Source organism: Nyctereutes procyonoides, unplaced genomic scaffold, assembly GCF_905146905.1.
Source record: "Nyctereutes procyonoides isolate TBG_1078 unplaced genomic scaffold, NYPRO_anot_genome, whole genome shotgun sequence".
Lineage (NCBI taxonomy): Eukaryota > Metazoa > Chordata > Mammalia > Carnivora > Canidae > Nyctereutes > Nyctereutes procyonoides.
The window spans coordinates 30,992,391-31,017,963 of record NW_026575146.1 but is presented as its reverse complement, the minus strand read 5'-3'; the positions used below and the strand labels follow the sequence as shown (position 1 = coordinate 31,017,963).

Sequence of the window (25,573 nt, the reverse complement as noted above, 5' to 3'; positions counted from 1 at the left end):
AAATATTAAAAGCACCATAACACAGACTGGCCAATTTAGGGCCCGTTGGCTTCATATGCTGCCCTTGAATGAAATGCAAAGAACAATATCACCACTTCCTCAATAAAGTCGTACTTAGAAGTAGCAGTATCTATTCTGAAAGAATTAAATATCACTATAATGTAGAGATACAGGAAGATGCTCAAGTAAGTCAACAATGAAACCAGAAGATACTCATGACAACCAGACAGTTCCATGGATAGGACTGGAAACCTGTCTTTGGGGAGGATCTCCCAATGAGTATCTCATTAATATTTATTGGCTAAATGTAGTATTAAAGTAAAAATACAAGAATATCTTATCAAACATGTGGAACATACTAAAAGAATTTGCTGGTTTAACCAAGAGTGGCAAAATTACACAATTAGTCAATTTCATTCAGTTTAATAAATAAAGTATAAAAAAACCCGGAGAAAAAACATTGTGTGCCTTTTTCTTGATAGTCCTGGTAAATGTCTCTGTTTTTGGCTGGTTGACCATTTCTGTCAGGTTTCAAATCAAGATAAATATGCCAAAATTCTGTCTTATTTATTTATTTAAAGTAGGCTCCATGCTCAGTGTGGAGCCCAACTCGGGGCTTGAACTCACGACCTCTGAGATCAAGACCTGAGCTGAGAGCAAGAGTCAGATGCTCACCTGATTGAGCCACCCCAGGCACTCCAAAATCCTGCCTAATTTAAAATCAAATGATGGCCATTATGTATCCCAAGAGTAGAATAAACTGAAATTTGCATTTGTAAATTAAACATTCTAAGAACATTTGAGTTACATTCACAAAAAGCCAAATTTATCTTCTCCTGATGTCAAAGGGAACATCCACGACATAAACTAATGATAGGTAAGTAAACTGTGTTAACCATTTGCAAAGCCTTCCTCTCTCAACAGTTCCTCAATTCCAGGATGCTTTTAAAATTCTTGATCTAAGGGAAAGGTTGAACCAATGCACATTATCACCAATGTTAATCCCGTGACACTAACAGTGAAGCATCAAAAATGGCAATAAAAGATAAATGCAAAACTTCTAAAAAAGTAATATCCAACAAGAAAAGAATTACCTGGCCTGGAACAATAGTATGTGTGAAAAGTTTATTCAGTTCCACTAATTTATTGGGAGTGATGTTAAACTTCAGGGCTATGGAGTTTAGGGTGTCCTGGCTTCCAGCCTAGAATAATAAAAAAAAAAAAAAAAAACAAGATTCAAAGTATAAAGCAAAAACAAAAAACAAACCTTTCCTTTTAGTAGACAACATTAATCTATTTGTGATATGAGTGAATGAAAAGTAGTTCTAACCAGACATATTCTGAAAAAGAAAGTGAATACATTCTCAAGTCTTAATAAAACCACGGAAGAGCAAAGTCTTAGATCAATTCATTTCTGAGCTCCCTTATTTTCAAATTTCAGTGTCCACTAATAGATTTCTAAATCTATGTTGGCACAACTTAGCTTTGTGTATAGGGAGTTCAGGGAAGGAGAAAAACGTTAGCCATCTGGAGCCGTTACATAAATCACGATAAGACATAAATGTAGCATCAAGTCAGAGACCCTGGGACAGATACTGGAATCATTAAATGTTTAAAACTAAACGGATGCTTGGACATCGACAGTTCTGGAGCAAAATAAGCAATCCGGTAAGTGCTAGCATGGTTCTCTAAACATGATGTTATGAATCACCTTTTATTTTCAATGACAAGTACAAAAAAAAAAAAAACTTGTTAAGTAAAACTAATCTCCGTGACCTATAAATCAAACAGGCAGGCAGATCTGCATTACTAACTTGATCACCTATTTATAGGAGTTAACGTGGGGGTTGCTATTTACTCTCACTGCATCATTGTTGTGAAGCATCTCCTCGCTAATGCCACGTCTCATTTCTTAGGAGGGGCTTGTGGATAATACTGTTGGATACACACATGGCCTTAAGAGTTAATATGGTTATTAATGATAGCCCAACACTTCTTGAGTATCTACGATGAGGTAAGGAACTGTGCTAGGTGTTATGGGGATGAAAACATATTGTAGACCATGGCAAAGTGGAATAAGCACGCCCAAATCTCTTCTAAAAAGGATTAATTCTATAACCTACAGAGAGATGCCTAGAGATGCTCACAGAACAGGGAGCATGAAATTCCTGTGTCGGGCTCTTCTGTGTGACTCTAGAAAGGCTTGGAGATAATTTACTATTCCAAAATAAATGCCAGGGAAGGATCAGGGCTTGCTGCTTGCCTTATATAGAGCCTGGCATAGCATCTGAATAATGAGTAGAAAATAAATACACATGAGAAAATCACAACCAGGCAATGGCAACAGCACTTAATTTCTCATTAGAAGTCAGAGAACACTCCTCAGCAATGCTGAGTGTTTATTTTGTAATAGAGCTGGGATAAATGACACAGCTCCTGGCCTCCAGGAGTTCATGCTGCAGGAGAGAGATGAGCACCTGACACATACCATGCAGGTGTAGTAGTGGACACAGGCATAGCATTAGTCATCTACTGATTCAACAATATAGAAGCCTGTACCCTGCAAGCACCATAAACACAATGGTGACCAAAAAAGGGTCTGTCTCCACGGTACATAAATCAAGGCACAAGACAGACCTTAAAATAACAATCACATTAATGAACCAATAGTGTTAAACTGAGGTAAATTATGTAAAGGAATATGAATCTGTGAAAGAGCACAATGAAGGGATCTGGCTGGACGGTCACAGGAGGTTAAGAGTGAACATGGAGAGTCATGGGAAGAAGATGTCAAGGACAAAGTTCTGGCTTGTAGAAATGCGTGGCTGATAGAGCCGCTGCTTCCTGAAAAAATACCAAGCCTGGAAGTGGACAGGTATGATGAGTAGGCAAGTGAATTTGTGGCGATGGAACTCAGAAAGCACGTCTAGGATGTGACCTAAAATTGGCCATCATTGGCATATCAAAGGTAATTCAAGTCATAGGTTTACATGAGATGGCCCAAGGAGAAAATATGGAGGGAAGAGGAATGACATAGAAAAGATCTTAAGAAGCTTCATTAATTCATGGACACACAAGAGGAGTGCAGCTAAGGGGCAGGATGAGTCAGGGAGAAAGATCATGCAGATCTAGTGGTGTTAACAAATGTTCATACCTCCTGTTTATACTTACAGTATATTCCATGGTACCATGGGGCTTCTGAACCACCATCTTCTTCTCTTTTTTATCATGTGTTTTGTTTTGATTGTCATCTGAAGAATAAAATGTATGTAAATGAATAATTTCATTTTCAAGGATTGAGGAAAAGGTGATTTATAGTATATTAAAACTCACTTTCGGGGCACCTGGCTGGCTCAGTCAGTGGAGCATGAGACTCTTGATCTCAGGGTTGTGAGTTGGAGCCCCACACTGGGTATAGAGATTACTTAAAAATAAAATCTTAAAAAAAAAAAACACACAACACATTCACACTGACTTAAAGAAAACAAAAAAGACGCTACTAGGAAAATGGACTAAAGGCACAAATAGACCATACTCTTAAAAAAAATATTATTCATCAATGAACACCTGAATAAATGATTTATGTTAACAATAATCAAATAGCACAAATAACAAGGTAATGTTTTATAGTTATTAATGTTTCAAATGATAATACATAATGATGGAGTTAAAGTAAAGCTAGTATAGTTATGATATATATGATGCATGTAAATCAATACTGCACTTTTATTTTTTGTTTTTTTCACTTAAGTATAATTAAAATAATACAGTGAATCAACAATTCTATACATTACCCAATGTCCATCATACAATGTTATTACACTAGTACTGATTATATTCTCTATGTTGTACTTTTCATCTCTGTGACTTATTTATCTTGTAACTGGAAGTTTGCACCTCTTAATGCCCATCACCTATTTCACCCATCCTCTCTGCCCTCTCCCTTCTGGCAACCACCAATTTGTTCTCTGTGTTTAAGAGACTATTTTGTTTGCTCATTTGTCTTTTCAGATACTATATACAAATGAAATTATATGGTATTTCACTTAGCCTAATACCTTCTAGTTCTATCCAAGTTGTCATAAATAGCAATATTCCATTACTTTTTATGGCTGAGTAATACTCCCACCCTCTCTCCATATATGTGACACAGCCATATCTTCTTTATCCAGTCATTTTTCAGTGAACACTTGGGTTACTTCCATATCTTGGCTATTGTAAATAGTGCTACAATATATCTTTTTGATTTAGTGTTTTCATTTTGTTTGAGTAAATACTCAGTTGCGGAATTACTGGATCATATGGTATTTCTATCTTTAATTTTTTGAGGAGCCTTCATACTGTCTTCCACAGTGGTTGTACCCATCTACATTCCTACCAACAGTCCTAGAAAGTGATTTGTCAATATGCAACAATAGCCATAAAAATGTTCATTCTTTGAGTCAGTAACCTTTCCCTTAGGGTTTTAACCTACGGAAAAATTCAAAAGAAGAAAACTGCCATATATCATAACATATGGTTAGTGCAATATTATTTATAAAGCTGAAAATCTGGGAAGACCAATGGGTCCAACCACACATTGTAAGTTAGGCCGCAGACTTTTTGGTCAAAACAGGTCAACCTAAGTGTTTAGAAGCTACATTATGATTTAAATTAATTCTCATGGTTCCATACATCTTAATATGATCAACTCAGGTATGGAAAACAAGAGAGACATACTGCAATGGGTAAAAAATTAAAGTGACAAAAAAATACAAAATTGAATTAACTATGAAAAGATGCTCTAATTTGTATGTGATCAGGTCAAAACAGGTCAACCTAAGTGTTTAGAAGCTACATTATGATTTAAATTAATTCTCATGGTTCCATACATCTTAATATGATCAACTCAGGTATGGAAAACAAGAGAGACATACTGCAATGGGTAAAAAATTAAAGTGACAAAAAAATACAAAATTGAATTAACTATGAAAAGATGCTCTAATTTGTATGTGATCAGAAAAATGCAGATTAAGGCATCATTTAACATCTATTAGCATGACAAAAATCAGAAAGCTGGACAATTTTAGTGTTGGCAGAGATGTGAACTGTTAGTAGGGATGTTAACTGGTATAGCCGTTCCAGCAAATCAAATATATATATATATAGCTCATATGACTCAGCAATCAACATACACCCTTCCCAGGAGGTATAGACTTTATATAAAATAGAGTCACTTGCTGGAGAATGTGCGTAACAGCATCATCTGTGGCAGCAGAAAGTTGGAAGGTAAGCAAAATGTAGTAGCTACGCTCCGGCCTTCTAGGCAGTAATTAGAAATATCACGCCAGAAGCACACACTGCAGCATGTTTGCATCAACAGAAAAAGACCAGAATATACAGAAGAATACCATGAGGTATATGTGAACTAGGTACACACAACCACACATCTGTCGAGGCCACATCCACAGGGTAGTCTACACGCCCAATAGAGTGTGTGCAGTAGAGAGAAGCGGGAGCGGGGAAGGAAGATACAAAGACATTAATGAATGACCAACAAGGATCCCAGCTCCGCCCAGGGATGCGACGCCGTGAACTACAAAGTGTGATGGGCTCGGGGGTCCTATGACCTCCCACACCCCACACGCAGCTCACCAATTGCACTGCACCCACGTGACAACTATGAGCGTACTGAGAAGGTAACACAGACACATGAAGAGAGTTAATTCATGTGGTATTTAACAGCCTTTTAAATATTTCCTTTAGATTACTTAATAATTGAAAATCAAGAAGAAAGGAATAGGCGCTGTCATTAGAGTCCCTGTCCAGTCCTTATTATGTCCAATCGGATCCATTCACAGAACCAACAAGACTCTGGAAATTCCTCCGGACTCTACCAGTATGACCTCCCCACCCTCACGTGGCCACATCTACTTTACTTCAGGAAGAGGAGAGCGGGTTTCTCAGACCCCCAGACCCTAGAATCAGTGGATGGTAGAGTTTGCACAGCCTGTCAAAAAGCCCAATCCCAGAACTCTAGGGCTTTATGATCTGGTGTCCCACCCTGTGAATATGCCGGCTCTCGTCTGTCCCACACTCCTGCCCCTCTCCTTGTCGCCACAGTCCTCACTCTAGGTGCTCCTGCTTTCCAAACGGGCCCTTCCCATCCCTTCGCAAGCCCTTCCCATTTCTAGGGCCCTTACTTTTCCCATTTGTGGCAGCTTCTGGACCACGCCTGTCCATAAACCGTGCATAATTCTTTCCGGTCCTGGGAGATCACTGCCATATGCCACCCACCCATGGGTTTCCAGATTGCTCAGCTGCAAAGGCAAAATGGGTGTGGGCTGAACGTTCTGGATAAAATTAACTTGTCCACCTGAATCAGTACAAAAATTTCTTTTCGGGCAGCCCCAGTGGCTCAGCCGTGTAGCGCCGCCTTCGGCCTAGGGCATGATCTTAGAGTCCTGGGATCGAGTCCCACATCGGGCTCCCCGCAGGGAGCCTGCTTCTCCCTCTGCCTGTGTCTCTGCCTCTCTCTGTATGTCTCTCATGAATAAATAAATAAAATATTTTAAAAAATTTATTTTCCTCTGTCATGGGTGGGTAGGCCAGAAAAATGTCAGACATAGGAACACTATAGATAAAGGGGACAAACAGCCTTCCCTCCGGAATCTAAGGTCTTGAAATTGTCGAGGTAAGGAGCGTGGTGGTGCCTGGCCACCTTCGGAGGGCTCATCTTTGGTGGGGTACCCGGTCCCTACGGAGGACTGAATGAACCCCCCACGAACATCAACGCATCTGACGAGCTGGGCTATGGACAACAGTTTCGCTGCCAGAGCGTCACACCAGGAATATCCTATGAACCCATCAGGGCCACAAGCCATTTTTACAACGGACTCCACAGGGAAGGCAAAGAACCGGCTACTTCTAAGGACCTGATTCGATCGTCTTCCTCTAGTAGCACAGGTGAAGCTTCGTGTTGCTTCCCAGGGTGTTTGCTGTGGTTTTAAGGACGGCCAGCACTGTGTCTGTGAGCAAGGCCTGCACGCCTTCCCTAGACAGGCTCGGCTGCAGAGTCCAGGAGGCCCCGAGCGGCTCCGCCTCCAGGGTTCCAGGGGGCCCATCCCCATCTCCAAGGATGAAAGACCTGCCAGGGATACTCCTGACACCTTTACTGCCAGCTGTGGCCTCCTCAGACCCTTCTAGATCCCCCCAGGTCTGTCCCTTCCCCTGCTCAGGAGGACCTGGAGCAAGCGACACCTTTCAGACCCAAGCAGCTGAACGTCCTCCTGCCTGCCCCGCCTCAGACAAAAAAAAAAGTCTTCAGAGATGGTATTTCCAGCCTCATAAGGAAATTACTGTGACAAAACTGACAAGACCCCTGGAGGAAGGCGGTGTGGGCCTGTGGGGGTGCGCCCGGCGCCCAGGTGTCCGAGTCGCATCAGAGGAGTCAGAGGAGGCCCGGGAGTCTAGGATGCAAGGCCACGCCGCCGAGGAGATTCGGGACGCAAGTGTCCCCGAAGAACAGCCTCGGCCTCGGGGCCCTGCGAGGGGATCGGAGGGGCGAGGGGGCCCCAGGGCGGCCTGGATGTGGGGGAGGAAGGATGCGTGGTTCCCGGGGTGGGGGGTCGAGCCCAGGAGAGCCCGCGCCCTAGGAGGGAAGTCAGAGGAAGGCCCGAGAGGAACCGCAGACACCCCCGGGGAGGCCATGCGGTGCCCACCGTGAACACTGGAAGTGGCTCGACTTGGGTGCGGCCAACCCTGACCCTGAGGTAGGGCTACGGCCTGTGGCTAAAATGAGGTGGAGACGGTGACGTTCCAGTGACACCGTGAGAACTGAGGGAAGCAGTGAGCCACCTGCGAGTGACAGGCACCTGCGGAGTGGGGAGGCAGGGGTGAGGCCCGGAGACTGTCCTGGGGGGTCCTGTCCTGGTGCTACTGAAACCAGCGACCACAAATGTCCTGCCTCCACGTTAGACACGGGGGCCCCCGCGGGGCTCAGCGCTGGAGCGTCTGCCTCCGGCTCAGGCCATGACCCCCGGGTCCCAGGATTGAGTCCCACATGGGGGTCCCCACAGGGAGCCTGCTTCTCCCTCTGCCTGTGACTCTCGTGAATAAATACATAAATAAAACCTTTAAAACCCCCCACAGAGTTAGTATCTTGCAGTTCGGTACGTTCCTCGGCTGACACGGGTGTCAGCGGGCTACAGCCCCCCTTGTGCTCCTCTCGCCCTGTTCAGGGCCCTTGGGCTTACACTGGGCACACCTGCGTGATCCGGGATGCTCTCCTTAAGGTCGGCGGGTCAGCAGCCTTCGTTCCATCCAGAGCTGTAAGGTGCGTCTGCTGCGTAGCCTGGCAGGGTTTGGGAACGAGGACGCCGACCTGCCTACCACAGGTGGAGAACAGCTTTATAGGAAAAGATAAGAGGCTCAGATGCAAGTAGTGACCTCCGCTGCGAGCGTGCTGGGGTGGGTAGGGCACACTAAGGAATGCGGCTCGGGCTGGATGGTCTGGTTCTGAGGGAAGAAACGGCAAGAAGACGACAATACCAAGGTCGTTCAAACCTGAGCGTCTGGCTCATCGGGACCACGGAGACGGGGCGGGGTCAGGACAATAGACATTGTTCACTACTGTCTCTGAAAACAGACAAGGCAGCTGTGAATTCCCTGGATCTTGAAGCCACAAGCTCTACACGGATTGAGACGAAAGAGACAGGATGAGCCTTTGATTCTGTTATCAATGATCTGAATGCGCACACACAGAATTGGAAAACTACATCAAAGGCCAAACCTGTGCTGACCTTCCACTTAACCGGCATGTGTGTGTCCTGTCCTCTTACTCTTCTGGAACAATCCATTCTCTCCCTTTCTTCCATCTCTGCCATAAGCCTGTCTGAACAGGGTACATGAGCTGAAGCACAGGGTCCCCAACATCCATCCCAAGAGGGAGGACACTTTTCCACGGCATCCAAACGAGATGGATTTGTAAAGGCAAAACTGGCCTATGTCCCTCTAGATCTTTCCAAGAAAGGGCCACACCTGATTAACACAATAATCTACTTCCAAGGACCAGCGTATCCCTATACTGCGAACTGATGCATGTGGCTGTGACAAGTTGAGGACTTTGACCATAAAATCAAGTCATGTGCCATCTCCCTCACGTCACCAAATATTTTCCCGATTACAGTTTGGTTTAGGGGTCAAGATGAGCTGAGTTCAAAGAGCACCCCTGACACGTTCTCACAGCTGTGCAATGTTAACCAGGTTATTTGAAATCTTTGTGCCTTCACTTCCTCATCATTCTGTAAAAGGAAGAACTACCTCATGACGTAGTTCAAAAGATTAAATGAGATGACAAGCACAGTGTTTACCTCGGAGCCTGGCACAGAGTAAGTGCTTAACAAATGCTAGTGATAGAGATAATGCAGTCAACGTAAGTCAACAGCAATCTGAATAGAGCAGGGTATTGAAAAAAATTATAAACCTTGAGGAAAAAGGTTTCATTCCCAAAACACAGGAGTGATGGAACACTAACATGACAGAGGATTATATAAATTGCTTAAAAGAGAAAAACCGGATCTGATCACTTTGATACATGCCAAGGAAGCCTTCAATGAAATTAAATAGCTATTATATTTAAGAAAAAAATTTTAAATACCACCATTAGAAAACTAAAAATAGCAGTGAATTTCCTTAAACATGAAGAACTTTTAGTTACTCTTTGATATTCATTGAAAATGTGCTTCTGAAAAATCAACAAAACCCTAAAAGTTATATATCAAAAGCAATTTCCCTGTGAGAAATGGAAATTCAATGAGTTCATGAGATCACTTCCTGGCCTGTACAGGCAGCGTGTTCTTTACCTAAACACAGCCTAAACTCTGGCACCAGGGAGGCCCCCACCCCAGCTTTCTAGAAGAAAGACTGCATGGTGTGCAGTGGGAGAAATACCCCTCGGCCCTGCAGAGGCCCCACCCCATTTCTCTTATGCCCGGGTTCTCTGGGAAATGGGTGCCTAAGAGCAATTCCAGCCAAGCTTTTAAGGCCTCGGGGCATACTATCACCCATGCTGCTTCCCTGTTAGGAAGAAGCTAACCTAATGTGATGCACGACTAAACCACAAGAATTTAGGGTCTTAAAACTTAACTTTGTAGTGGAGATGAAAGCAGCAACACTACAAACAAAACAGAGACCAACGCTTTGGAACTCTTGGAACTCGGAGGAGGAGGAGGAGGTTGAGGAGAAGGAGGTTGAGGAGGAAGAGGGAATCTGTCGTTCTTTGGAGGTAACCTTTCACAGGCTGCCTGCAGCCTGGGCGCAGGATATACTCCAGGTGCCCCTGGTGCACCTGACGGTCTCTAGGAATCAAGCACGGAGCTCTCCAAGGCACACCTGAGGCAACCAGGATGCTCTCTTTTATCAGAAACTGAACACAAATGTTAAAACCACTCTAAATACAAGAATTCCTACCATCACGGTTCATACTCAACTGTTTTTTTTTTTTTGAATCTCTAGCCAAAGGAAAAGATAAAAGAGTTTTACATACTAAAAGAAAGAAAATCTGATTATTACATGAACTGCCTACCTAAAGAACCAACATTGTAAAAATATCCAGAAATCTGAAGTTGTTCAGTGAGGTGGCCAGAGAAGAGTCTTCTCTATGTGTGATAGAAGTTATACTGTGGAACGTCCCAGGCATAATACTATGAAGTGAGAAAATGTCTAGGAATAAATATGAGATAGTGGCAAGATATATAAAAGAAATTTTAAAAGGTTTACAAAAGTATGTAAATGGAAGCTTGAATAAAGGGAGGTATATATATATATATAATGTTCCCAAACTGGAAATCTCATTCTTGTAAATATTTCACTTTCCCTTCAAATTAATGTTTAAATTAAATGCAATTTAAATTAAAAAAAAATTTGGAGAAGGGAAACATGCAAAATTGATCATCATATTTCTCTGAAAGCATAAATACACCACAAGACTATCCAAAATTATTTTTAAAGGAAAATGACAGTAAGAACACTGTTTTGGTGTTAAAACACATGATTATAAAGCCATAGCAATTAAAACACTGTGGTGAAATACCAAAAATTACAACTATATTGAAGGGATTTAACGTAACACAAAAATGCATTTGTAAACCACTAAGAAAAGGCTGGCTTTTCCCATAAGTGTCACGTAATTCACAGGTGGGGGAGACAAGGGTGGGGTGTGGGGGGGTTGGCATGGGACACACTGAATGACAGTCCTCATCTGCCCCTGGCTCACTATGTGACTGAGTAACTTTACTACATCAAAGACAGCTTCCCAGCACGTAAAATGGAGATACAGGTGCACCTGGCTGGTTCAGTCAGTACAGTATGAGAGTCCTGATCTCAGGTCCTGAGTTCAAGTCCACACTGGGCGGGGAGCCCACTTAAAAAAATTTTTTTTTAAAGAAATAAAATAGGGATACCAACTGGGCTCCCACAGAGAGTCACTATAAGGATTACATAAGGCAATTCAATTAAGGTAAAACACCCCACAATGTGTGAAACAAGGACTCAGGACTCAGTAAACCTTACAGATTACTAAACAATGAAGTTGAGAGAACGCTAAGATTTGGAGAAAAATCCAAATCACTCTCAAATCAATGCAGATAAAGACTTAATTGTCAAAAATATAAAGTTAGAAATGTTCTTGAAGAAAAATACAGGATATGGGGCAGCCTGGGTGGCTCAGCGGTTTAGTGCTGCCTTCAGCCCCGGGTGTGATCCTAGAGTCCCAGGATCGAGTCCTACATTGGGCTCCCTGCATGGAGCCTGCTTCTCCCTCTGCCTGTGTCTCTGCCTCTCTCAGGAATAAATAAATAAAATCTTTAAGAAGAAAAATACAGGATATGATTGCTTCAAGAAATGTGTTGTTGGGGTGCCCGGAGAGCTCAGTGGGTTAAGCGTCTGCGCCTTTGGCTCAGGTCATGATCCCGGGGTCCTGGGATCGAGCCCCAGGTCAGGCTCCCTGCTCAGCAGGGCATCTGCTTCTCCTTCTCCTCCCCACTTGTGCTCTCTGTTGCTCTCTCTGTCTCTCTCAAATAAATAACATCTTAGAGAGAGAGAGAGAGAGAGAGAGAGAGAGAGAGAGAGAGATGTGTTCTCTATTGGTGGTAGACATTTCTGAAATTATTGGCCTGACTCTGTCAAGAGTGTAATGAAAATATCAAATATTATTATTTGGTACCTTAAGGGTAACTTCTGGAACACCTGAATCATAACTATCATAATAAAATTTTATTTTTTTACAATAAGATTTTTAAGAGGTGTGCCACGAGGAACCATTATCGACTGAGGATGCAGAGGGCAGGGATGCGAGGACGACTTAACGGTACTAACTAATGACTCGTTTCACCCTCTGCTGACACAGAGGGAAATGCCATACAGATGTTATTTTCCTTCCTTCCAGCCTGTCACAGGCAATATAGTCTGTGACTAACGTGAGTCACGCTGATGTAAACTCTAGAATGCAAGAAGGGTAGGGGAGTTGTTGATGGTGGAATTCCTTACCTGGAACCTCCTAGTGCCCTTAGCAGGGAGCAAGGCCCTCAAGCATTCCGGGAATGAATCAACTCACATCTCGCTAGGGATCTAAGCAAACAGAGGACTTGAGTTGGTGTCAGTTTCTGACGTACCAGCCGTAAAACCGGTGAGTGGAATGTTACTACATGTACGACTATAGGCCAAGTGGCTAAGCCCGGAGAGAAATTTCAGTCTAATCACCATTCACACCATGGCCCAGGCAAAAATGGAACCTCCACCTATAATCAACTTTGTCTCCTTACTATGAAGCCACACAATGTCCCTCAGGCTACGGAGAAGACACTAAAATCTAAAGATTTCTTAACTTTAATTTATTTATTCAGGAGAGAGTATGAGAGGGAGAGAGAGAGAACACGAGCAGGGAGGAGGGTAGAGAGAGAAGCAGGCTGCCTGACCTGGGGCTCGATCTCTGGACCCCAGGATCCTGACCTGAGCCAAAGGCAGACGCTGAACCTACTGAACCACCCAGGTGCCCAAAGACACTAAGATTTTATTTAATTTTTGCCTTATTTCTCTCTCGGATTTGACTCAGGGCAAGCGGGATGATACACAAGGGTTTCTTTTTCTTTTTTTTTTTTAAATTTTATTTATTTATTTATTTGTTTGTTTATGATAGTCACACACACACAGAGAGAGAGAGAGGCAGAGACATAGGCAGGGGGAGAAGCAGGCTCCATGCACCGGGAGCCCGACGTGGGATTCGATCCCGGGTCTCCAGGATCGCGCCCTGGGCCAAAGGCAGGCGCCAAACCGCTGTGCCACCCAGGGATCCCTACACAAGGGTTTCGCTAGGGCTTCTGTGCCAGAGAGCTGGGCTTCCATCCCTGCTTTACACGGATCCACAGCGGGACCTCTGGTAAGTTACTCAGCTTCTGGGTTTGTTTGTTTGTTTGTTTGTTTTCATTTGTAAAATAGGCTACTACCACCTGCATTAGATCATGACTCCTAGCAAAGTAAATAATGAAATGAGGCATCTAACCTACAGGAGACACTCATCCAAAACTGGCTGTTTCTGCTCTTCCCTGAACCTCACTCTGCTTCTCCCTTCCTTCCTACTCTTTCCTATCATCTGAAAACTCAAGGCACAGCTTCTGCTTGTTTTAATAGATGGATCAAAAACTTAGTCGGGGAAATTTAAAATTTAGAATAAAATAAGAAACATAAAAACCAATTGTGTACAATAAAACTACATATGGTCATTAAAAAATACAGTTGAACAAGAGAAGAATTTTTCAAAATCACCCATTTTATTACCCCATTCAGAAAAAAAAAAAAAAAACAATGTTTGAATTCTGGTATCTATAATATATCCAGCAATTCTCCATCTCATTTTTTGTACGTATACACGAGTTATTTTTTTTAAACAAAAATGGATTCTTAATCTATACACTATTGCCAACGTGCTTTCCTACCACAATATTTTGTGAAAACGTCCCACACTGTTTTTCTACATCATTTAAAAATAGCACATAGTCTCCCACTTTATGTCGTTTATGTTTTTATTTCACCACTATATAAAACAATGCAATGAAGAAGATGTGCTATGTTTATATAATGGAGTATTATTCGGCCGTAAGAAAAGAACAAAATCTTGCTATTTGCAATGACATGGATGGACTTAGAGAGTATAATGAGTATAATACTAAGTGAAATTAGAGAAAGGCAAATACCATGATTTCACTTATATGTGGAATTTAAGAAACAAAATAAATGAGCAAAGAGGAAAAAAAAAACAGAGGGTAGAGGGTTGGGGGATGGGTGAAATAGATGATGGGGATGAAGGAGCACACTTGTGACGAGCACCGGGTAATGTATGGAACTGTTCAATTACTATATTGTACACCTGAAACTAATATGACACCGTACATTTACTGGAATAAATGTAAAAAAGTATAATTAAACAAGTAAATGTAGTAACAAAATAAAACAATGAAATGATAATCACTGTACTTAAATCTACTATGCTCATGATTGGTTCGTTAGGGTGAATTTCTACAAAAAGAACTGTTGGGTCAAAGGGTATGGAAAAGGTAAGTCTCTTGATAAGAATGGTTATTACCTTGCATAAAGATCTGACCACATTACTCTTTCACCACCTGGAGAGATGGAGCATATTTTTTCCTTTGCACCTTCCCCAGTTCACTTCTAATTTGATTTTTTTTAATCGCGTAAGCTGCAAAATTACTGACCATACATAGTCTGATCTGCTGTCCTTTTCTGAGCCCAAATCACATCTGAGTACTTCTCTTACACTGAGATTTCTCCTAATACAAACATAATATGACAGATTCATTAGGGAACAAGGGTTGGATTAAACAGATCAATTATAATAGGACTACACTCAGCTCTAGTACAACAGGTTTTTTAAAACACAGCTGCTGGGTTCAGTGACTGCAGTTTTTGCTTCAACAACGACAAGAACAGATTACAATATACTGCGTGAACAGAGCTGGAGGAGGAAATGGAAGGAGTGCCCCTTGATCACCTTCAGGTTACCAGGGGCTGGGGGACCGGGAAACAGGTAGATGTTGGCCTAAGAGCGCAAGCTTCCAGTTTTAAGATACTAATACTGTATGATATATTTGAAAGTTGCTAAAAGAGTGGACTTTTAAAAAGATTTTATATATTTATTCATGAGAGACACAGCGAGGGAGAGAGGCAGAGACACAGGCAGAAGGAGAAGCAGGCTCCCTGTGGGGAGCCCGATGTGGGACTCGATTCCAGGACCCCAGGGTCACACCCTGAGCCAAAGGCAGGCGCTAAACCGCTAAGCCACCCAGGGATCCCTAAAAGAGTGGACCTTAAATGTTTTCACCACAAAAAAGAAATGGTGATTATGTGACCCGATGGAGGTTTTAGCTAGAGCTCTGGTCGCAATCATTTAGCAATATATACGTGTATCAAGCACCTTAAACTCACACAGCATTATGTCAGTTATATGTCAATAAAGGTGAAAAAAAAAGTATGACAGTTTTTTATATTTATGCCTTCTCAATTTTTAAAATTTTTATGTTCATGCTTTTAACCATTATTTGCAACAGTTATGTATTTCTAATTTTATGTCTATTTAGTTGCAAGGCTTACCACCAAGTCTTTTGTAAAATAACATTTCTCATTCTTGAGGACTAGATTTTGATGTGTCTCTCAGGAAAAAAAAAAATGTCTCTCCCACTCATAACTTTGTTGAGGCGTTTCCTAAGACTGAGTATGTCTGAGAATGTCCTGTTGTCTTTGAGCCTGAGAAACAACTTTTACTTTCTCAACTCTGAAGATTCCGTGCCTCCGGTGTTCACCGCTGTGAAGTCTGTACCTGACTCTCTTCTTGGGTCCCCTGTACTTGACATTCTTTAAAAACCTTATTATTGCCATTTATCAACAGCCTGTACACATCGGCCCCAGTTTCTCTACATGCTGAGTCTTCCTCCTCATTCTGCATGAGCTCATGCTGAGTCTTCCTCCTCATTCTGCCCAAAAGTCAGGCGTGAAAGCATTCTTCTTACACTGTGATTACTACTTCTGTTTGCACTGATTCTTTGCCTCTTCACTCAGGACCTCCTTGTCTGTCGTCTTCCCTCTTATCATTTATGTTCCTTCCTCGACAACCCTGTGCATTCTGGGGGGTACCTGTCAGGTTTGTCTTGTGCACCACCTAGGTTTTCACAGTGTGGCTTCACTTACCCATTAACCTGAAGGCCCCAAGAAGCACAGGCTTAATTATTTCCACCCTAATAATTTCAATTTATTTTATATCCAAGTCCCTCAAGTATCTATATTCTGTGTGATTTATTTATTTTTATTTTTTTAATTTTTTTTATTTACTTATGATAGTCCCAGAGAGAGAGAGAGAGGCAGAGACACAGGCAGAGGGAGAAGCAGGCTCCATGCACCGGGAGCCCGACGTGGGACTCGATCCAGGGTCTCCAGGATCGTGCCCTGGGCCAAAGGCAGGCGCCAAACCGCTGCGCCACCCAGGGATCCCTTCTGTGTGATTTAAAAAAAAAAAAAATTCATTCAGGGGCTCCTAGATGTCGGCTGAACATCCAACTCTTGATTTCGGTTGAAATAGGTCATGACTTTGAGCTCTGCACTCAGGGGAGTTGGCTGGAGGTTCCCTTCCTCCTCTCCCTATTCTCCCCCTACTGGCACATGCTCCTATTCTCTCTCAAAGAAATAAATCAATCTTTAAAAAAAAATTATTCAGTTAATAGCCTCTTTCCACATTAAATTCCATTTTAATCCTGTATTCTGTGATTCTTTGAGCTCTCAAGAACCAGAATGATCATTATTACCTCTGAATAGAAGGAAATGCTATTATATGTTGTGGTTTGACCTACTTTTATGTTTGGGAATTCATTTATCATAATAACATAACTTTGGCTTTCTGAACTTATGTGAAACAAAGAGAAATGACAGATAAGAAATCTTCACACGTGTGGTTACAACAACTCTATGAGAAAGTCGTCTGTGTAAGGGAAAGGATCAGGGGTGCGTTGTGGAAAATAATTCAGCAACTGGTAACTTTCGCATTGTAGTAAAACCCAAAAATATTTAAAAATGACAAGTAGAGAATTTCATTTATTTTTTTTATTCTTATTAAGTTTCTTTTGCATTCAGGAGGAAAAACTACGATTTGAAATGATACTGCAGAGGTTCTCTCTAAATCTTTGACCATGATAATCACAACACTGGCTATACTCTTACTTAAATGTTTTCTGTTTGTTAAAATGACCTCCCAATTCTCTTCAAATATCTACTTCACTACCAGGATTTTCAGTATTAATCTTTTATACTAAAACACTACAAAAAATCACAATAATATATTTTATTCCAATTTAGGCTTGCCTCCCATATTTGTAAAATGTCTCCATCTTTTTCAGATCTTACACCTGCATACCTGTGTTTTAATTAAAGAACTTTCCTACTGAGACATTACCTACTTTGTGAAATTCCCATCTCCACTTCCACAGAAGCAAGGATATGCTTTCTTCTAAATTAAGGAATAATGTATTCCCCTAATACAAAAAAAAATTGTCTGATATAATGCATGCCATTAAGGTATATTTTGATACTGTTAACGTAGATGAGACAAAAAGATACATATGTACACATTCCAACATAATTGTGTCACATTTAATTATAACTTAATAACTAATCTTAAAAAATATATTAAGATGTACTATTATCAAACAATTCTTTAAGAGTTCATATAAATATTAAGTTTGGAAAGACTCCTATATATCAGTAAATAAGTGTAAGCACAGAAGAGTTGCCCTCACACAGTCCAGAAGCCGTGGGGGGTTTGGGGGGGATGTTTATAGTGTACCAGGCACCACACTAGGTGCTGGATTCTAGATTTATCTCATACCATCTGCCTCCATGTAATTACTTCACTTTTGTTCTCCTGTTCCCCTCTCAGAAACAAAACATTTTTAGAATTTGCACCATTTTGTTACAATGGGGCAACTTCAGTGACTCAATCTTTCCATAACCTTTGTTATAGCTATCTGACCATTTTGTTCTGCTAAATGGACTTACATGAGCCACAGATAAATCTAGTTCAACACCGAAAAGATTTTTTTGTCAAAATATGCTTCCTTAGATTAGGCTGATGTTAGTGATGTGGAAATAGATACCTATGATCTATCTAACTTCCTAAAATAGAAAGTTACCATTTTCCTTCTCTAGGACTTTACATTTGTTTAATATTCTTTTGGCAAAGCCCTTGGGGTATGTACTCTATTACCCATTTTTTTCTATATTTTTTTGATTAACATTAAAAGTAACTATAAAACATGTAATATGTAAAAAAAATTAAAGGAAACACGTAATTTCTGTACTCTGAGGAAACGATTATCGACATATTATTATAGTCTGTTTTTCTATTTCATGATCCTCTGTCACTCATTAACTTTTTGTTGTGACTCTGCATGTTCCCTGTCACTTCTTTTACACGTATGGGTTTATGTCACACCTTTAAGGAACAATTTCCAGCCCTCTCACCTGAAATCTAGGGCCCTTTGGACAAATCCACTTGGCACCTCAAAAACATCTTAGAACACAAGCACCTTGAACTCTTTTTTTCGCTCGAGTTCTCCAATTTGTCAGGTCTTGACTCTGTTCTTCTTCTCCCTCACACACTAGAATGGTCACTAAACACTGCTGATTCTAGGAGCAAACTCTCTCTTAAGGGTGCCCTTCCCCTCTGCCCCAGTCTCCAGCCAGCACTACCTGACGTTAAGCCCATTTCTACCCAATGTCCTTAGATTTATCATCTCAAAACACACAGTTAATGTAGTTCCCCCAAGAGCTCCCAACTGACTTCAGAAAAGTCCAAATCCTTAGTTTGCTGACAAGAAGCTCCCATTTTAGTGTCTCCTCTCCCCAGACTAGAGCCACAAAGGAAGCAGAACTGGAAATGGGACTGCTCTTGATTTGAGGCCCACTGCTCCACCTAGTGGTATAGAACAACGCCCCGGGATGGGATTGGAGAATAGGCCAGGTCAGCCAGGTGAGATCAAGCCAGCCTGCCCACGTGGGTGTCTGTCAACTAGAGACGAACTCCAGAATCCAATCGCCACCATCTAGTGGTTTTATCTAAGCACTGAGTTCTCCTAAGGGAATGCCCCAAACCTCTAAACCAGTTATCACTGCCATTCTTGGGAAAGGAAAAGCTATGATGGCATCTCTACTTACTGCTACCAAAGAAAATCACGGAGTAATTCTGCCCCAACTACTGCACTGCCACCTATATCCTTCCAGAATTTTCATGAAACTCAAACAAACCCAAACAGTATCCCTTCATCTATGTATTAATTCATATCCTCGATGCACATGTAAAGAACAACTGTAACTCAGATACCAAACCAAGCTAATACTACGGGGTCCACGTGATGACGGCCTACAAACAGGAAAGCAGAGAAGTAAATCCATAATGACAATGCAGAAGGAAAGTCAAAGCTGACCAGGGACGGGGAGGGCTTCTAGTGAGAGAGAAATGATGACTGAGCTGATTTTGTGGTCAATGAGAGTTGGGTTAAGCAAAGAGTGGAGCGAAGGGTACAGTTTCAGATTCAAAGCATTACGTGTGCAACAGAGCGCAGCACGTTAAAGCGCTATTCTAACGGCGCATCCACGGTTAGCACAGCACCCTGACCGAAAGCAGCCTCCGCCAACAGGACTCTACCGGCGTCTTTCAGTGAAACCTACCAAGCAAAATCTCTCCACTTGAAAATGCTTCTTAAGCAACAGCATTTACAAAGAAAGGCGAAAAAAAAAAAAGAGAGAGACAATATTTTAAACTGCACAACTATTAAAAACCACACATTATCCACTCCAATGTGCACAAACCATACTGTAAAAGATGAGAAATGCAATTTTCCTTAATCCTCTTCCTCTTTTTAGATATAAGGGGTAATACCCAATACTTTAAATTTTAAGGGAAGTCTCACAATCACACAGAAGTTTATTTCCATAGGTGACAGTTTCAGCTTTTTATAAGATACTGAGTGGCTCTGAAGCACCCCTTAGGCTCTATAATACATGATAGATCCCATCATAATCCATGTGCGACATAATCTCATGTGGACCGTGACGAACCACACACTCCACAGCAGATCCCTTGTCTGCCTTCTGCCTGAGTAATGCCCGCGGGGTCGCACTTGTTCCCACCCCAGGGGCAGCCCACTTCATCTTTGATGAGCGCTGCTAGGAAGTTACAGGACACCTGGAGACAAGATCTGTCTTGCAGTAACTCTGGCCTTAACTGCGACCGAAGATGGGGCCCCGGGATGAATCTGCTGCAAGAGCAGGTTTCATACACTGTCATCTGTTCTCGGAGACCCTGACTTCTCCTTCTCTCATCCCAGCAATCTTAGGACGCTGCGACCGGGAAGCCACGTCAAGGTGTGACTCCCAGTTCCCCATCTTTGCCCTCTCCTCTCAACACACCCCAGGCCTGCATGTGATAGGAGCAGTAAGTGCAAAGTGGATGGTTCCAGTAAAGCAGGATGATCACCTCCATCATGCCAGCTACGCCACTTCCATTAATGTGGTTTCAGATGCAATGAATATTCTGAGAAACTACATGATATTGCAGACTTATTTTAAAATTTCCCTTAACCAGGGACACCTGGATGGCTCAGCTGGTAGAGCATGCAACTCCTGATCTCAGGGTCATAAGTTTGAGCCCCATACTGGGCATAGAGATTCCTTTAAAAAAAAAAAAATTCCTTAACTAAAATTCCCAAGACATGGTCTTTTGTTTGCTTGTTTCTCTTTAACTGATGGATGCGAGGCCATGTCTCTACCATTTTCTATTGTCCAGCTGATGCCAAACAGAGGGCATTTCTAGCAACGCATTTATGTGGAATCTGCTTAAGATTCTCTCTCTCCCTCTGCACCTCCCACCTTTCTCTCCGCCTCTATACATAAAGAAAAAATATTTCTCATACGGGTAAAGTGACAATCCATTGGATAGATATTTATTAGCACACACTAGGTGCCAGATTCTGGGAACACAAAGTTAAATGAGACGCATCAGATTATGTCACTGTTGTCCCTTTACACGAGATTATATATATAAAACAAGAGTGGGTGGTACATCAGAGGTCTCAGTAAATTGCTACTGTTATTACTATAACAAAGATGATCAGTTATACATTAATAGTCTCTTAGAAACCACCAGTTGTTTTTGTTTTGGGGAAGGGAGGGGTTTAGAGATGGAGAGAAGAACCTGAGCAGAAATCAAGAGTCAGATGGTTGACCTACTGAGCCACCCAGGGGCCCCCATTATAGATTTTTAGAATGAAGATGCTGCAGTATTGCCACCAATACTCACCTGTACTATAATATCTCTTCAGTTCTGTACGTCTGATCTCCTTTAACTGATTATTTTTTCTCTTCTTTTTCTCATCAGCGAGATATTCCTCTTCCACAGCAATGTTGCACTTGTCTTGTTCTAAAATGACTGTTTTAGCATCCTCTTTTCCAGTATGGGTCCTTGTAGCAATAGCTGAGGCTGTCTCCGCATTTTGTTTGGCTTGTTTTTTCTTTTTCAATCTAGGAACGGGGGTGGGAGGAGGAAGGAAAAACATTGGAGAAATTATTTTCTAGGAGGAATTAGTTTCATGCCTTTGTGCTTTGAGGAACTAATTAACTGATACAGAAAACACTTTCTTTATATTACCGTTAATCATGTGCTCCTGTTCATTTTTTTCTTTTCTGATCACTTAAAAAATTCTTACCTGGAGACCTGTGGCGCTTCCTCAACTTTATATCCTCATTACTTACACCTCAGAAAATGATTAGGAAATCCCCCAGGCCTGTGGAAAAACTAGATTCTTCTACAGGCTACTAAGTGTTGAATGTTTTTTTTTTTTTTTAATCAAAATATATGACCCTCTGTGTTTGCAGTGTTACATTAAAAAAAAAAAGGAGTTTCTGGTTTTCAATGGGCAAGCACATTTGTAAAAATAAATCCTTTATAATTGATTCACACACTGAGTATAAAAGTTTGGCGAACTGGCTCAGGTCTGAGTAGTTCTTTTCCTTGACACATAGGACAGCAGTACTGAAGAAAGAGCTGCACTTCCTGAGACAGAAAACACCGTAAGGACTATATATACAGTCACCCTTGTGTTACTAATAGCTGACTGCGACAGCAGTTAGCATATTTGATGTTTGCAGCTCCTTACTCCGAAGTCAAAGAGATGAAGTTTGCTATAATTTGCTGAAATCCAATAATCCCAAATATTTCCCAACTGACGTATCATTCTCATGTGTCACTCTGTTCTTAGCAGCCCTTCCGAAGAATGCTTTCACCTCACCAGAATATGAAGAATGGGGTCCTGACCTGTTATGTAGCACTCCGCTCCGATGTAAGTATCTTTAACTAGGACTCTTTTTGCTCGCCCCCTTTCTGTTTACACATGGTCTCAGCTATCTCTTACACATACACATGTCCGGTTCCTTTGTCTCTTGAGCATCTATCTGTACAATTTGATGTTGGGAAAGGAGAAGGAAATGTTTTGGGAGAAAAATGAGATACGTATCGGACAATAAAGGGACTGAGGTTGGATTTTCTGCTTTGCTTTCTTTGTGACATTGAACAAATCCATTTAACGGTTTGGAGAAATCCCTCATTAAATAAGAGACCCTTATCTAACAGGGTCTTTTATTAGGATCAACTGAGGTAATGTATGTCGACACATAACACAGACATCATTATACATCATGACAACTAAGCATGGTGAGATATGTAACACACTCAGCTTTGGGGATAGGGTATCGTATTCTAACAAGACATTCCAACTATGCTGTGATTCACTGAATACGTAGCAGCCATGCTCTGGGGTTTCCATTGGCTGATATGTGACTATATGGCCCAGGAGGAAGGACAGCTGGACAAAAAGCATTGATGAATACACTCTCCATCTCTTAAGTTACCTTTTTATGTTTACTTGTTAAAACAATAACAAAATCCCACAAACCAAACAAAATCAGAGAATCATGAAAAGGAGTGCTATTCAATAGACATGTTTTTATTTTCTAACCTCAGATTTTAAGCCATTTGGTTGCTTTTTGAATTTTTTTGTTTGTTTTGTTTTCTGGTAAGAGTGGGTGGCTCTTTGCAATGTTGAGTCAGATAATGTTCCTAATAAAACAATTTCTTTCTTGATCAAGATTACTATGTGAGGCTGAAATTAGCAATGCAGTAACCTAGATATCATAGAGACCAGCACTTGGCTTAGGGAGGTTGATGCAAGGAGCCGATTATCTGCATCCAGAAACTAGCTATGGATGGGCTGATGTTATTCTGATATCAAAAACATGCGTGAGATGAGCCTTACTGCCCACCTCCAAAAATCATTCTTTCTAGGAAGAAAAAAAGAGGAGTCAAAAATTAATTCTATTTAGCCTGAAATAACGCGGCCTCTCCCTCTTCTGGATTTTTCCACTTTATGTTGATTTACATGTCCTCATTTTCACAGTCCCCATGACAATTAAACTCACTCAGATCTAGGGCACATGTTTTGATGAACAGCAGCACTGTCTGGGGACATCTCATTAGAGACTGATTTTCACACGTGGAAATAACAAAATGGGATACATTGTTTTATTCATTTGCCCCTTGTTCTACACAGACCATTATTGTCATTGCTTAGAGCCAAACGTAGTTGTGTTTTTTTTTTTTAAAGGAAAAATAAAAGGCTAGAAAATAGCAACACCAAACTTGTTTAACAGAAAACAGAGTCCAGTTTGATACGTCACTGATTTTACCATCAGCTATATCTTTTGTTTTGACTAGAGGACTCATGAGAGTTTGTTTCTCTGGAGTTTACCAACACGACTAGAACATTCTGATCTTGTAACTGGGAAGCAGATGTGAGTTCGGGAAGCCCACTGTAAAATCCTTCCTTCAGAGCATGGGAACATATGTTTAACCCCCCGTCTAAGAGGAAGCGGCTGCCATCCGACGTAGGCGGAGTGGTTCATGCTCTTCAAACGTTCCTGTTTAAGCCTTCTCTGTCGTTCTGGAAGTATCTATCATGGTAAGACATTCTCACAATAGGTTGGCGTTAGCACTAAATTAAGGTAAACTGAAAACAAAAGGTCACACAAGAAAATAAACCTTTTTTTTTTAATGATCCCAAATGTAAAGTCATTTATATTGTGGACCCCCCCTCCAAAAAAATACTTAGCAAGACATGTTCAGCAGATGAATTACTATACACAATGAGATGTATTTAAATTTGATAGCTGTGAACAGGAGTCCAAAAACCTACATTTTGTTATTCTGCATTTACGTTTCTTTAAAAGAGATCGTGATCACATAAAACTCTTATTATTCACTGTCCTCTCACTACTGTAACCGAGCCCTATCGGTTCTGTCTGCTAAATCTTTCCCTCTCAAATTCACCTTCTCTTCTTGATCTCTGCTCCCAGGGCATCGTTTCAGGTTTTCACGATCTCTCTGGACTATTTTTCAGAAGATAATTATAGTTCTATTATGAAACGTATACTTGAATGAGGGAGGCAGTATGGCTTGCTGTCATGATTCTGAGCTGTTTATTTGCTCCTTCCCTACCACAAAGGAATATTAAAGGACTTATTCTGGAATCTCTTGGCTTTTTAAAATCAAAATGTTAAAACTAAAAATAGCAGTCAACCCAGAGTTAGCAGATGAAGAAATAAACAAGTTGATACTGCTAAAGAAAGCGTTTTTAGCAGCTGAATGAAAACTTGTTTTTCCTCTGAAGCTTTTTCCTTCCCTAACGGAAGTACGTTCGGGGCACTGGCAACAATCAGAGCCAGGGCCTTGAGCAGGTTCCTTGCTTTGTCTCTGCAGAGGTCTCTCCGGCCACTTGCTCACATCCAGGGCAATGACACCCAGAGAGGCATCTAGCGATGAGACGAGGCTTTCGTGAGCACTGGAGTGGACGCTCCTTGAGGGCAGGAATTTGTCCAGGTTTTGTTAAAATGCCATACTCCCCGGGCCTCTCCATGGTACACATGAGGTTCTCAGGACGTCTTTCTTTCTTTTTTTTTTTTTTTTTTAAGATTTTATTTATTTATTCATGAGAGACACAGAGAGAGGGAGAGAGGCAGAGACACAGGAGAGGGAGAAGCAGGCTCCTTGCAGGGAGCCTGACGTGGGACTCGATCCCGGGTCTCCAGGATCAGGCCCTGGGCTGAATGAAGGTGGCGTTAAACCGCTGAGCCATCCGGGCTGCCCACAGGAAGTATTTCTTAAACGACTGAGCAAATGAATGAGCAGATAAACAAGGCTCTGTCTGTGATCTGCTCTCCTACATACAGGCCATTTCACTGTTTTCTTAATTAGCAGCATGTGTCAAAAATGAACTCACATTTCCTTAATCAGATGCCTGATTTAAAAAGAAAATATATTAGCCACATATAATGTATTAAACCAGGGGTCTGAGTGGCTGAGCCTGTAAAGCACCTGCCTTTGGCTCAGGTCATGGCCCCAGGGTCCTGAGATCCATCCCCACGTCAG

The 25,573-nt window shown here is 41.6% G+C and overlaps 1 protein-coding gene across 5 annotated transcripts in view; it reads right to left on the bottom strand.

The window, feature by feature from the left end:
- The window catches only part of NCOA7 (nuclear receptor coactivator 7), a 158,001-nt gene that overhangs the window by 56,044 nt on the left and 76,384 nt on the right, over positions 1–25,573 (bottom strand). For 4 of the 5 annotated variants that reach the window (XM_055310424.1, XM_055310425.1, XM_055310426.1 and 1 more), the window contains exons 3-5: positions 21,395–21,615; positions 3,172–3,251; positions 1,095–1,202 (exon numbers count right to left, since the gene is read on the bottom strand). In XM_055310424.1, coding sequence (XP_055166399.1) covers positions 1,095–1,202; positions 3,172–3,251; positions 21,395–21,615 — 409 coding nt within the window. Of the gene's footprint in view, positions 1–1,094; positions 1,203–3,171; positions 3,252–8,234; positions 8,315–21,394; positions 21,616–25,573 lie in introns of those variants that run through there. The other variant, XM_055310427.1, reaches the window with a different exon arrangement.